Raw genomic sequence first — 14,636 nt, 5'->3', positions numbered from 1 at the left:
TTAAAAGAGCATAAAACACACACTGCCCGAGAGTGGGACCGAGTGCAGATCCTGGGAGGTGAACGAGGGGACAGGAGGAGCCCAGCCCCGCGCCCGCTCGGGAGGCCGTGCCGCGGCAGCCGCAGCTTTCTGCTGGTGAAGACGCTCCCAGGTCAGTTTCCACGGGATGCTAGCACCCCTCCAACAGCTAAGAGATGTCTGGTGATCACAGAAATTGGGGAAACTCTAGGGAGAAAACTGTATTTATTTCTTCCACATGTCGTCAAACACATACAAAGGGAATAAACAGGCAAATACAAAACCCAACGCTGAACATGGGTTTCCCGCCAGGTCAAGGGCTTTGCTTAGAGAGCAGAGAAGCTGAGCCACTGCTCCGGGGGCCCCAGACCTGCTCTCAGCAGCCTTCCTTGGCCGAGGCCAGCCCAGGTGAGCCCAGGTGAGCCCAGGTGAGCCCAGGCCAGCCCGCAACAGTGGCCTAGAAGCCTGTCTGCTCCCTCCCTCGCTCTTCACTGAAGGGCAGGAAGGAGCCACGTTAGCCGTCAATGAGGGTTCCCACCTAACGTTCTCGAAAACGCCTAGAAACAACTAACAAATCAATTTTTATTTCCCTCCACAGGGTGCCTGAGACTCATGGTAAATATGCTGAAAAGATAAAAACCACTTTCACATGTTGTGTCAATAGAGAACAAATACCCAAATCCAGTAAGGAAAAAAGTGACGCACTTGTCAGAAAGCAATCTTCGCTTGAGGAAATTATCTTAACAGTTCCTCTAAGCTCCCTGGAGGTGAGTTAATCACCAATCAGTCGATCGACAAACATTCAGAGGCCCCTCACCTGTTCAGGGTGCCTCTTCAACAACCTAAGCTGCTTCCATAGGCAGCGGGTCTTCCTGACCATCTGTTTACACGCTGTAATGAAGTACTGGCTTTGCCCCATTCATGAGAAGGCCCATGCAGAGGACGGTTCCTGCAGAAGGCAGCGGATGCCTCGGACCTGGCCCCTCAGTCAAGCGCAGCAAACAGAAGGGACTCTGTGCCTCAAAGGTACTGGACGTGGCCTGTCTGCTCTCAGGTCAAACCCCTGGAAGGGGAAGGCCGAACTCTAGCGACTGTCTCTTACCTTTGCCTATGACGAGGCCGCACTTATCTGCCGGCACTGTGTAGGTTATCTCCTGGATGCCACCAGGGGTTCCCACGCTCCAGTCACCGCGGCCACGGCCTCTTCCTCTGGCTACCGCCAGGCCTCCGAAGCCATCTCTTTCCTGGGAAGGAAGCAAAGCTCAGGTGACATTTCTGTCACTGCCACCAGCATTATTTTTCACCTCCGGGGAAGAGGTTAAGTGACAGGATGTAATCAACGCCACGCATTAGAACCTCAGCACCTTTCCACAGTTCAGATTCTGAAGTGCTCTTTACAAGTAGAATTAACACAAATCACAGGCGCATTCAAGGAGACATGCGCGGATAAATCACGTGGTTACATAAACAGCACAAACACACCCAACTAAAACAGGCAGTCAGATATAAATTCCTAAGTCTGAAGCCCAGTGCCCTTATCCCTGGAGTTTTAATTACTGGGCCTTAATCTACAGGCATCAGGAGCTGGTTTTCTTCTCAATGCTGGGCCTACCAGAAACCAGATATTAGATGCTGAAGAGCTATGAGCTTTTGAAAGTGACACATGAGTAGCAAGGATGACTTCTGACCCTCCCCCGACAAAGTTGCTATAGAGGACAATTCAGACACCGCTCTAAGAGTCAGAATACCCTGCAGTTCAACCAGCAAAAAGAATAAAAGGGTTTCAAAGAAAAATTGGTTGTCTCGTTCCCCAAGAGAGGGAGGAACAAGCCAGGCCCATCCGCCCACGGTCCGGGGCTGGAGAAGTCTCCCGACTTATTCTCAGTTTCCCCACCAGAGAGCAAAACCCACATCCAACACCTAAGCGAGGAAGATTCCTTTCATTCGAGGGCAAAACACCCCATTCCAGCCTCTGTCCTTTGAGTCACTTTGGAGCAGCAGCATTTAAAATCCTGTAAAGGTTGAGGGCAAACCTGGTCAAGCTGAGAGCTCCTTCACGGAAGGGAGAAGCTGAGCGGGCGTTCGGCACAGCCTGCTCCTGTCGATTAAGGGTAAACTGAATGTTTACCCAGAATCGAAACCAGCAGAAAGCCGAGCTCACTGGAGTGCTTTCTGTTGCACTCTGCTTTCATGAGCGACAAATGACAAGTAAAGAAGGTGATTTTAGGGATTTATGTTAGAACACAAACACGTGGCCAACTTTCTGGGTATGCCACAGATTCTCAAAGACAAGCTGTCCCCTCATCATCTCACAGCCTTTGCACTCCTGCGATCAACAGTTCTTACTACTAAAAAGGATGTCAGAGATGAATTAGTGACGCTTCTCTGAACTTGCCTCATCCTAAGAACTGCCTGGGGCTGTGGGTGAGACCCAAGCCACCCTCTTGGATACTGTGATTCAGGAGATCTGGGGCGGGGGGTGGGGTCTGTAAACCTGTAACCTCAGCAGGTGCCCCCAGATGACTTAGGGGATCATGTGGGGTGCATCACCTGGTACAAACCCCTTGGTTTGCTGCTGAAAAAACTACGCCAAGAGGAGTTCAAAGGCTCGCTGAAGGTCACATGAAAAATGGCAGAGCTGGGATGGTGATTTCTAATCTCTGGCTTCTTTCTTCAGCTCCTGTTGTTCTCAGACTTTTCCTACAAACCTGGGGGACATGACGTGCCAACCTGCCACCAGCTACAGTACTTCTCCAGAGCAATTTACAACGGGGGCAGGTGTATCCTAACAGCATCACACAAGCCCGCTCACATTCCAGAGAAAGACGTGCATGGAATCAAGTGCATGAAGACAGCGTTAGGATTTTGGCAGATCATGAAGTGCCTTCTAAAGCTGAGATTAGACTTTACTTGTAGTTTTATACTAGGTACACTGAACTGTTTGAAACCTGGCAATCTGCACTGTTACATCCCACAAACAGTTCAAATAGTCAGGAACTCTGTAAAAACAAAAATCTAGATTCTGAGATAATAAAGGCAGAAGAATAATAAACTAGCAGGAAAACAAAAACAAAAACAAAAACTAAGGCGGGAAAGAGACAGATGTAGAGAAGCCCATGGCTATAATCTTGGAGGGAGGTAACTGACAAGAGTACTGGTTTCCAAAACCGTGACTTGAGAGGGGGTGACTGCTCCAGGGTGCTGCCCCGAGAGCCCCAGGTGGCACTTGCTGCTTCTGCCAGTAAGATATTGAAGCTCCAGAGAGCCAGACCCACCTGGGCTGTAAGAATAAGCTCGTTGATGACATGTGCTGCATGCTGGCATCGCTCTGGGGGTCCCATGACCTGTGCAGCTCTCTCTGGACTAATACCATCATCTGTGGAACAAGGTGAGAGACGGGATTAGGAAAAGCCCAACTTCAGAAGGAAACAAACGTCAATCTGATTTGCAATCAATGTTCCTACCAGTGCCAAAGGGGTAATAAGAACATCACCATATCACGGAACCTTTTGGATAGGGAAACGTGTACGGCTACATCTTTTTCCATGATCCACGGCAATACTCATTTCTTATGCAATTACAGCCATTTAAAAAAAGATATCACTATAGAAACTAAATTAAACTTAAAAAAAAAAAAAAGTGCCAAGGAAAACAGAGTTGAGCTACAGCAGTATTCTCCCAGAAGTAGTCCATCATGATGTTTTCCCATCTTCAGAGAAATGAGGGAAATAAAGACATTGTAGATGATTTTGCTCATAAAGGTAAATTTATAAAATTTAAAGAACGGTCCTTGATTTTACGATTTTTTTTAATGGTTTTAAGTTATCTTTAATTTTATGAAATCAAAAGATCAGTTTTTTTTAAAAGTCTTTACTTGGCAAAATTAAAAATTGGAAATGCTATGTTGATTCCCCCCAATTTTACTAGTCCAAGGAAAAAAAGAAAAAAGCCTGGACACCCCTGGGCTAGAGTGTTCTGGCACAAGAAGGGTGACCCGGCCAGCAAATCCACAGAAAGAAATGAGGGACCAGAGGACAAACCTAAATTGGAAATTTGGTAACAGAATGTTGCAAAAGAGAGAGAGGGTGAGGGAGAGCAAAGAACACTCAGTGGGCTAATAACAAAGTCCTTGTTTTGTGAGGTGTTCTTTAATTCTTCATAATGCTGAGGACTTTTGAGAACCATCAAAACCTACCTGGTTTGAACTGAATTCTCACACCGGCATCATTCTGGATCTTCTTGATCATTTCCCCATTTCTTCCTATTACAATCCCAACTGCAAACCTAGGCACGGACACCTAAGCACAGAGAAACAAAACATCAGAGTTTTTCTGCAAACCTCGTGTGTGTGTGTGTGTGTGTGTGTGTGTGTGTGTGTGTACACATACAATGATTTTTATCACAGTGCATTTCTGGAAATGATACAATGAAGCATTTTTTTTTTCCTCTTAGGGAAAATACTGTGGTTGATGACTGCATTCCTGTCCATTAAACGCATCCAATAGGTCTGAGACCTGATCAGAAATAGTTATAAAGATGAAGTAAAGTTAAGAATAAACCTCATAGATAAAAGATTAAAAAAAAATTTTAAGATTAAAAATCTTCCAAATTCTATGAAATAAACATAAATGTACCACACACATTGATTATACTATGGTCCTATAAAATGTTTTTCTTTTCCTTCACTCTTTTATTGTAGTACAATATATATAACATAGTATTAATCATTTTAACCATTTGTAAATACACACTTCAGTGGCATTAAACACACTCACAATGTGTATAACCACCACCGATGTCTACACCCCAAACCTTTTCATCATCCCCAATAAGAACTCCTGTGAAACCACAGTGCTTCCTTCCCCAGCCCCCGGTAACCTCTACTTCACTTTCCGTCTCTATGAATTTGCCTATTCTAGGTGCCTCATGTAAGTGGAATCATAACAATGTTCATCCTTCTGTACCTGGCTTACTTTACCAAGCATAACGTTTGCAAGGTCCACCCACGCTGTAGCGGATGCAGACATCAAGGATGTATTTCGATCCCATTCCACCTCATCAGTAAAACAGGCTTAGGAGTCTGATACTACCACAACATAGATCACCACGAAAACCTGGACTTCGGTCTTCACCTGGGCAGTGGGGCACGCTCTGAAGCACAACCCCCAACCAGGGGGAGCGGCCCCACTCCCTGAAATGCACGCAGCTGGCGCTCCTCACTACAGCTGCCTGCCCCACTCCTTCCTCACACCCACCCTGGGAAGCGAGTGTACTCGGAGGGTTTTGCAGGTGAGAAAAGAGTTAAATAACTTGCTCAAGGTTAAAGAGCTAATAGAAGCGTGCCCTACAACCTTAAACTTGCCTACTAACCTGTGACTCAAGCATACCTCTATACTGCCTCCTCCCATTCGGGAGCCGAAATCACCACGTACACCTCGAAAATCAGCTTGGTCTTTTTCTCGGATGATCTCTAATACCATTTCTCTTGCTTGCTGCATAGACACAGATAAAAGGCATTAAGGAAAGCAAAATCCTGAAAAAAGACATGACACGAGGTGAAAGATCAAACCCTCTGAACTTGGTGATGGCCGCTCCACCGTATTACTGACGTGCTATTTCTTTCTAGTGGGCAAGGGTGGGGCCTGAGAGCTCCGGCAGCGGGCAGTCTCCATGGGAAGGAGGACATTAACAACGCATCCCATGGCAGAGAAGCTCCAGGGAGGAAAAGGGAAAAGGCCAGCCTGGGAGCCCAAAAATACCTGCTGGCACTCAGAGCTCGAACATCTTACCAACTGGCAAGACCATCCCTCACACCTGACCGTCTCTAAGGCGCATTCAGTGTCCTCACCCCCAAGAATGCACTTGAGTCAGTCCATCCCACCCATGCCAGCACTGGCCCCACAGGAGCCTGTGCTAAGGAGCAACCGTGCACAACTCAAGGTCATGTTAGAACTGAAACTGAGTCCCAGTTCTGGAAAAATCAAACCAAACGAAAACCCAAAGCAGCAATGTCTCATGACATTTGGAGAAATCAGAACATGGACTGACTATAATATGATGTTATGGGATTACCGTTATTTTCTTAAGCCTGGTTTTATAGAAGCAAGTTTTATTCTTAGGAGATACATACTGCAGGATTTGGAGGTAAAAAGTCACAGTATCTGACATTTACTTACAAATGGTGAAGCAAAAAAATAAAACATAAACACACAAACAAAACAGTAAGTAGGTTGAGGGTATTCAGATGTTCGTTACGCTATCTTTTCAACGTTTCTATATATTTGAAGTTTTTCATAATAAAAAGTTGGGAAGAGGGGAAAAAAAAAAGAAAGCCAAAGAACAATATACCCTAAATAAAGCAGACAGCTTCTTCATAATAAAAAAATATGGAATACACAGTTTTAAAATAAAAAAAATACTGAAAACCTTTCTTTATAATAATTTTCCTGCAAATTCATGAAACATCAATGAAATAAGCTCTTTGCCCAGGTATTCTTTCTACAAAAGATAAAGCCAAACGTTCCACTGGAGAAGGCAAGAGTGGAGGGCTTCTGGGAGGCAGGCTTTCTGTGTCCAGCCAGCTCTCCCCTCCATCCAGAGCTCTACGACACACAGCAGAGGAGTCCCAGGCTGGACTGCATGAGCCGAGTGAGGAAGATTAGGTGCGGTCTGTTTTTTTTATTAAAGCCCACCTGTTTACATCTAAAGAGATTAGAAACTCTGGGGGACCTGACGGGGCAGTAGATAGTGAAGGGCTGCATTGCTGATGGGAACCTAAGCAAAGCAGCCATTGTAATCACCGGCCCTCAAAACTGTTTTAAAATCATTATTTTACATATAGAAACCTTGACAAAAAAAAACTACCAGTGATATCATTTGAGTTCAGCTGAACGACAGCATTAAGAACTACGGGAATTCTTTTGCCAGAGACTGGTAACCTCTGCTGGATCAAAGTCCCAAAGCCCCTGCAGAGGGACAGCTGTCGCTGACGGGCTGGCTCACCAAGGTGTGTCGCTCTGGAGCTACTCTAAATGCAGCGAAGGTCAGGCAGGCTGCAGTGGGCAGAAAAAAGAGCATTCGTGTCTCACGGGGACAGACACACTCCCACACCCACAGCCCACACGCATTTCTGCTAACAGCCCAGGTGCTGGAAGATGGAGCACCTGGGTGATTCAGACCTAAGCCCCCGCTTTCAGCACCTGCGGCTGTCCTCTGACGCACACAGGACGCTTGCTACGAGGGCACACACGTGCCTTGTGTGGTACTGGCACCTTTGGTCACCTCCCACCTCAGCCAGTGATCCTGTAAAAATGGGTTTAGAGAACAAACAAATAAAAGCCAGAGGGAGCCTGCATCTGAGCTGACCACAGCTCAACATCGAAAACTGCACCTGGTCAGGGCTGTGCCAGCCAATAAAACCTTCTGCGCTTATGGACGAGTTCTGTGCACGGCCGCCCTGACGGCAGCCACCTTCCACACGCGGCTCTGAGCGCTGGACCATGGCCGGTGTAAATGAGGAGCTCACGTTTTATTTAATCTGAACAAATTCCAACAGCCCCGTGGCCGGCAGCTCTGGTACCGGGCAGCACAGCCCCGTTCTTTGCATCACCAAACTTGGTTTGGGAAAACAGCTCAAGGAACACCCAGTTTTATAATTTCTTGAATGACATAAAAGCTCTACAAGTACTACCAAGTGATACCGCCACACCCAGGACCTGCCCGATCCATGGTTTCTCTCCTACCTGTACTTTAAACGGGTCTCCGGTGATGCGAAGAGGCTTGTCTGCTCCCGTGGGCAATGGGCCGTCCTGGATCATGACCATCTTCACACCTGTCCGCTCCTGTGAGGGCACACACACCGGTACAGCCCTCACTGTCAGCAAGAGGCACGCAGGACGGCACAAGCTGCACGGGTCGGGGCGTGTCCACGGTAAGCCATGCCCCACTACCAAAGGCACTGCCCTCTGATCCGGCCCGTGAGGCTGGCCTCCGAGAATGCTGATGTACACGCCGTGCTTGAGGGCGTCCAAGCCTGACAGAGAAAACCGTTTCCCACAACTCTCCTCCCTTTCCGGTCCCTGGAATATCTAAATATAAATGAGCTACTTTTACAAAATGCTAATAAGCACTGAGCTAGACAATCTATTTAACATCACGTGGTCAGAGCTCACGCACAGCAATGGGAGGGAAGGGCCACCACGTCTCGACCTCACAGAGGAGAGCTCTGAGCAAGCGACCGAAGGCTCCAGAGCCGATGAGCGCGGCACCAAAATTTGGATTCTGGGATTCTAAAGTCTGAACTCTTAGGAGTCCACAGGAGAATGCCTTCCACATCCAAGGACCGGGCTATGCGAGAGCGCACAGGCAGGCCACAACCCCGACCCGCAACTTTGAAAGCCCAGAGCTCGGAAAGAAGAGCTTGCTCCTAACTAAATCTGGCAGCAAAACTACCCTGAACTCACGTGAGCGTACTTCCAGCCCTCCTCTCATGCAGTGTGACTGTTAGGTTTAGCCATGGAAACCTGCACTCGGCTACGGGATGCAGCCCCAAAACTTGCTGGGGCTATTAAATTCTACAACACGTTTGGCCCAAGTGTCTCACGTGAGGGATTCTGGAGCTCAGAGCAGCAAATGTTCACGGAGCATTTACTCAGTGGCGGGCTCTGCACTAAGGGTCTCATGTAAATCAAAATAACGGGTATTATTTCAGCTCATTACAACAGTGAGGCCGGCCCCTCCCTGCTCTTACAGACGAGGACCCTGAGCCTTAGAAAAGCACACGAGCATAACTCTGATCTCACAACTAACGAGCAGGAGTGCTCCTGGTTCAGGGCCCCCGGCTCTGGACACAGGATTTTTATCTGAGCCCTAACAGGGCTTCATCGCCACAGTGGATGCTGCCACTTCACGGGGACCCCAGGCCTTGGCGTCACAGCTGGCATCAAGCCTGGCCACAGAAAACGTTCAGAACCGCAGAGGCACTCGGGCAGAGGTTTCAAGGGGAGCTCTGCACCGTGGTGCACAGCCAGCCCAGCTCGGACACGCCACAGCCGCGACAGAACCTCCCAACCCGGGAAGATGGAGGAGGAGGAGGGCTGTCAAGCGCTGCTCTGCCAAGGGCTCACGCACCTGCAACTGCTTTATTGTCTCCCCTCCCTTGCCGATGACCAGCCCCACTTTAGACGCAGGGATGAGAATCTCCTGGATCGTGCTGTTGCCGTCTATGTCATTATGAAAGCCAGGTCCATTCCGACAGCGGTCCACAATCTGTCCCAGGAGCCGTTTGGCTTGTCTTTGGGAGGGAAAAGAACCACAAGAGAGCCAGCATTAAATGAATGCTGTAGGCGCCCAGGAAGGGGAAACAGCACCGGGGGAACACGCGAAGGAGTCAAGGCAGCCCTCCATCCAGCTCCAGCTCCTGCCCTCACAACCTGGGAGGTCTCTGCCATCCGCCACGCTACTGGGCTGGAATTTAAAAGCAACGCACACCACAACAGCAACGTTCCAAAACAGCCCCTCCACGTCTGCCCTCTGCTTGTGCTTGTGTCTCGCGTGCACGCCACAGACACGCCTGTCTCCGATTCGAATGTCAGCTGCTCTGGTGGCAGTGTCTACCTTTGACCCCTCGGCATCTCTTGCTGCTCCCCGATCCAGCATTACCCCTCTCACAGAGCATATGCTCAACAGATATTTGTTAAATAAGAGCAGGAGAGAAAGCAATGAGAAAGACGGGAAGAGAGAAAGCAAGGGTTAGTAATCATGATTTGAATTCTCAAACTCCAAATTTCTTCTCCATAACCAACCAGACTGCTCGATGACTTCTAAGCTACGGCTACGAATCACCAGTTTGGTTTCAAGGGGTGGGAAAAAAAGGAGGCAGGGCCCTGGTGCAGCTGTACAGTCATATACACCTGCTTTGTGCTTTTCATGTCAGATTGTCAAGAGCCTGCATTTCACGTGGGATTTTATGCTGATGTACCTGGAGACCGGGGAGGGAGACGGCAATGCTGAAATAGAATAACCCAGCCTACCGAGGTCATCCGTTGGGCCAATTTCCTTTTCTGCACCAGAATTTCCCATGGCTGTTATTTGCAGTATTTATTCTTTAAATCACCACGTACAATCTATTTTGTGGTTCTTTTAATAGGGAAAAATTCAGCTACTAAACAGGCTGGCTATACTGCACACTGAAGAAAAAACTGTTTCCTCCTAAAGTTATAATCCCATTGCCTCCACTGCTTGCTTGGGTAGAAGAGGAAGCAGGAATGTTTAAAAGAGCAGGAAGAAAGAAGCGAATGGCAGGAAATAGATGTTGCCTTCTGTAGTCTTGAGCCTTTGTGTAGAGTCAGCCTTGTGTATCTTCTCAGTTACAGCAGCTTTTTAATATTTTGCTTGTGTACTAGATTAACCTGTGTTGGAAGAAAAGTGCCTTGACTCCAGCAAAAGCATCCCGCTTGCCCTATAATGCACACCTGCCAGTGATATTTATTCTGGTTCACTGCTTGCAATGTTACAGCAGAACAAGAAAATTTAAACTCATCTAGACTCCCTAAGAAATGGAAACAATAAAACAGCCCTACCTATTGAGCCAGACATAATCTCAGCACCCCTGTCCCCAAATGCAACGCTACTCGGTAGACTGAAAGAGGAAGGAGAGCAGACTCTAAGTTAGTACCTCCCCTTTCCCCAGGGGCTTCTTGGATTTATGAGGCCTGCATCTGGTACAAGGCTCCAAGCATGCGTGTACCAGGAGAGCAATGCTAGTCTTAAGGCTGCAGTAAGGGCCCCAAAAGTCCAAACACCCTCTGGCCGGTCCATATGGCCCTCTGAGTGGAGCAATGGCCACAAAGAGTAGATTCATTTGGTTCACAGATATCAGAAGGGCAACGGGATCAGCCCCAGGCAAAAGACCTGATGCCAGGATTCTCAATGCTTCACAGAGTGAGAGGCTTACTGATCCAGACCTGCTCAGGTAAAGGAGATATTAACACGGAAGAAGCGAGTTAATGAGAGCATTCAGGCAGGGTGAAAGTACACTCTCGAGGACCTGGTTTATGAAGCAGATGTTATGACAGCTGTGAGAAATTCTGTGGGGTTTGAAAAAAAGGTGATACCTTATGTGTTTAAGGTAACAGAACAACAACTCCCCTGGCGTGGCAACCTCCCAGATCCTTCTCTAAGGAAGCACCTGCTTTCGTGGCCAGATTGCAGCACAGATCGACAGTGTTCAGTAACAATTCTGCCCTTCCATTTCTCCCCATCTGGGGAAGGAGGAAGAAGAGTGAAAGGAAAAAGTAAATAAAATAAACTTACTCAATACTTTCTGGGGTTCCGGTAAGTACACAGGGCCTCTCTGGAATCCCAGAACTCTCTATAAGAAGAATCAAGAAGATGAGGTGTGTTGGTGGGCATCAGGCAACCGTGCACCTTCGCCTCTGTGTACAGACTGTCTCTCTGGGCTGGTTCCTACACCAGCCCCACAGAAGGCCCGGCTCCCAGAAAAAGACAGCTTGCTTCCACTTGTGGAGAGAATATCAAGCTGGTAGCTCCACCCTAGATTCTCCAAATGAAAACAAGTCCTGCAGGGGAAGCTGGGAGGACGCAGCAGAGGTCTCTGAGTCGGTCCTGATTACCAGCCTCAGCTTCACATCTGACCCGCTTGCGTGCTAGTAAGTGCCAGAGTCACTTAACCCGCTGTTCCTCAGTTTGTCCATTCGCAGTGTAGTTTAATGGTTATCTGTTCGCAGCCCTGAGGCACACTTGTAAGGACTTTAATGGCATGCACATCAGAGTTATGACCAGTAATTGCATGAACACGTCAAGAGAATAGTGACACCCACGTGGAACTGGTTCCAGGCCATTTGACAAGAGAGGAAAAAAATCTTACTTTCCAACACCACACACGACGCTTTATTTTGTTCCTAAAAACAACTGCCTCTGAAAACTCATATTCAAAAAAAATTAAAGAGAAATAGCTAACAGCAGTAACTGCCTTCAAGACACTGTACTAAGTATCTTTTAAAATGACAAACATTTCTGTGGTCGAATGTCCTCCAAATCCCATCCTCTGCTGTGCAAAGAGGTCAAACTCAGATGATGAAACTTATAAACGAAAGTAAAAACTCTTCTTCCCCAGTTTGTCTCTCTCCATATCACATGGTCAAAATGCACCAGGCTGGGAAAGGTCCTGAACTGTGTTTAACATGTGCTAATTTAGCCAGAACCTTCAGCTGGCCTCTTTCAACAAAGGGCAGGGACGGTCTACTCCAGGGGAGCTGGCGAGCAGTCCCCAGGCGTGAGCCCAGAGCCCCAGGACTCGTCCAGGCCCCACTATGTCTGGCATAACATTCTGGTGCAGAAAACAGAGGTCCTAGACCAGCAGGTGTTTGGGAGGGGCCACACCGGGCCCAGAGCTGCAGAGGGTCTCCCCAGAGGCCAGATGGGCGGCATCATCTCTGGGCCCACTTCTGCTCTGGTTTTTCTGGTTCTCAATTGGGAGGTCAGCTCCAAAAGTGCAAGGAAAACAGCAATCACATATACTTACCCAAGCCCCTAAACCTCTAAGCAACAAGCAAAGGTACTAAATATGAAAAACTCAGTAAAAAAAAAAGACTGATTTCTACCAAACTGAGATCTATGAAAAAAAAAGTAGCCCTTACCCGAGGCAATCTGAATTTTGCAACCAGATTCTGCTTGAATCCGTGAAATCTGCTCACCTCCCCGGCCGATAACTGAAACAAATTAAACAGGGTGAGAACATGCCCCCTTCATTCCATATTTAACCACACAAGCGTGACAATTAATTCAGCAAACATTCCCACTTGGCTCACGGCACAACAAATCAAGTTGGCCTCAGCGAGCCCACAGGAACTGCATGTGAAACACAGTCGATGACACGGGGTTCTCTAGCTGAAGTGGGGGCGGGGGGGACCCAGGGCCCAACCTTCTGGTCTCCCCCTCAGCCTGGAGAGTCCTGCAGTGCTCCGGGGCTCTAGAGAACATGGTGTGCAGAGCATTCTACCACGAGTGACACTCACACTAAGAGATTAAAATGAAAATAAGGGACAGAAATGAGGGAAAAAGTAGATAATGTGGATACTTACTAAATCCAACCATTTTATCAGGCACTTTGAATTCTTCTGTTATTACTGCCCTAAAAACAAAGAACATTTTGGAAAAATACACAGAATAAAGAATTCTGCAGTCATTTTAGGCTCCCCGAATTTCCCATATTGGCAATGTTAGAAGATAAAGGCTTAAAAGAAATCATGCCAATTTGGCTAACAAGTCCACAACCATCCACAAAGACTGTCATCTAATGAACCCTTTGGTCCATCACTCCTTCAAAAGATCCAAGCCTCCCCTTTCCTTGTGTCAGAGGAGGAAACCTCTATTTTTTTCATTAAACCATCAACTGCACTAACAACTGCCTTTTCTTCCTACAGCTACCCTCAGCATTGCTGAACACTTGAAGATGCTCTGGGGAGTGGGGAGTGTTTTAGACTTCTATTCAAGTCTCCCTAGATGAAGAGGGACAACTACTCTTCAATATTCCTTGTTTCCCAATCTTTTTATTGCTTTCTGGCCTCCTTCTAATTTATCTGCCTTTTAGTGTGAGACGTGCCAGGTGGAACCGGTATCCAACCGAGGCCTAATCAGTGCTGACCAGTACAGAATAATTACCTTGCTTACTTGGCAACGTACTTCTGTTAAATGCTACCCCATCCATTACGTGTTTGTTTTTTGTTTTTTTTTAAAAAAAAACAACTACTGCACTGGCTCTTTCAAACAAATCTTCAAATTTGCTGTATAGTGTATTGTGGACAATATCCAATTTGCCCAACGCCCCAGAAAGCAATTAAATCTAAACATTTACCTTAGGAGGAAGCTAAATGCAAGTAGTTTAAAAAAAAAAAAGTAAGCATTTTTAAACATCTCTCACACAGCTGGATTTTTACCCATCATGGAAAGGAATGAATAAAGTGCATGTTTTCAGGGAAAGTGCAGCACTTAGAAGAAATGCAATATCATAAATAGCACTGCCACTGTATCATTCTGATGCGAGCAAACAGTCTTCCCGTGTTTACATCCTCAGATTACATATGCACAGGGATTCTCTCTACCTCTTGGGATATCCAAATTCACACCGAAATCAGGCAATTCCCGGCTTCCTCATGAGTAAGAGCGTGGCCGTTAAAGGCAAGGCTCGGCCGGCCTGACAGGACGTCGCACGCTAGACGGGGGTCCCTGTCGGGAGGCTCCCTGAAGGCGGTGAAGGGAACAGTGCCCCCGCACGTGCAGCCACACGCAGCACAAGCTGTCGACTCCCAGGAAACAGCACTGGGGAATTTACTAGAAGGGGTTCAACACCAGCACAACTCAAAACTCGGGCAGCTCCTCAGCCCACAGGGACAATTTTAGCAGACTCTCTTTGAGGAAAAAACGTATTAGGATGAACTGCTTTGGGCTTCCTGGAAGACAAAGCTCTACGCTAAATGCAAGGCTGAAACTGGTCTAACGCACAAAGTATAAACATTTTGGAAAGTAAAATCCTGATTAACTATGGCTTTATAGGAAAGTTACATTTGATACTGACACAACCTCATTTCAATGACTAT

At 47.3% G+C, this 14,636-nt stretch overlaps 1 protein-coding gene across 3 annotated transcripts in view; it reads right to left on the bottom strand.

The window, feature by feature from the left end:
• Window positions 1-14,636, bottom strand: part of FUBP3 (far upstream element binding protein 3) — a 49,141-nt gene that overhangs the window by 10,638 nt on the left and 23,867 nt on the right. For all 3 annotated transcript variants that reach the window (XM_007194499.3, XM_007194498.3, XM_007194497.3), the window contains exons 4-12: window positions 13,122-13,171; window positions 12,678-12,749; window positions 11,332-11,389; window positions 9,148-9,310; window positions 7,761-7,859; window positions 5,406-5,510; window positions 4,214-4,316; window positions 3,294-3,394; window positions 1,121-1,262 (exon numbers count right to left, since the gene is read on the bottom strand). In XM_007194499.3, the coding sequence (XP_007194561.1) occupies window positions 1,121-1,262; window positions 3,294-3,394; window positions 4,214-4,316; window positions 5,406-5,510; window positions 7,761-7,859; window positions 9,148-9,310; window positions 11,332-11,389; window positions 12,678-12,749; window positions 13,122-13,171 (893 nt within the window). The remainder of the gene's footprint in view (window positions 1-1,120; window positions 1,263-3,293; window positions 3,395-4,213; window positions 4,317-5,405; window positions 5,511-7,760; window positions 7,860-9,147; window positions 9,311-11,331; window positions 11,390-12,677; window positions 12,750-13,121; window positions 13,172-14,636) is intronic.

The sequence above is a fragment of the Balaenoptera acutorostrata genome, chromosome 6, assembly GCF_949987535.1.
Source record: "Balaenoptera acutorostrata chromosome 6, mBalAcu1.1, whole genome shotgun sequence".
NCBI lineage: Eukaryota > Metazoa > Chordata > Mammalia > Artiodactyla > Balaenopteridae > Balaenoptera > Balaenoptera acutorostrata.
The sequence above is the reverse complement of the archived record's forward strand: the minus strand, read 5'-3'. Positions and strand labels throughout refer to the sequence as shown.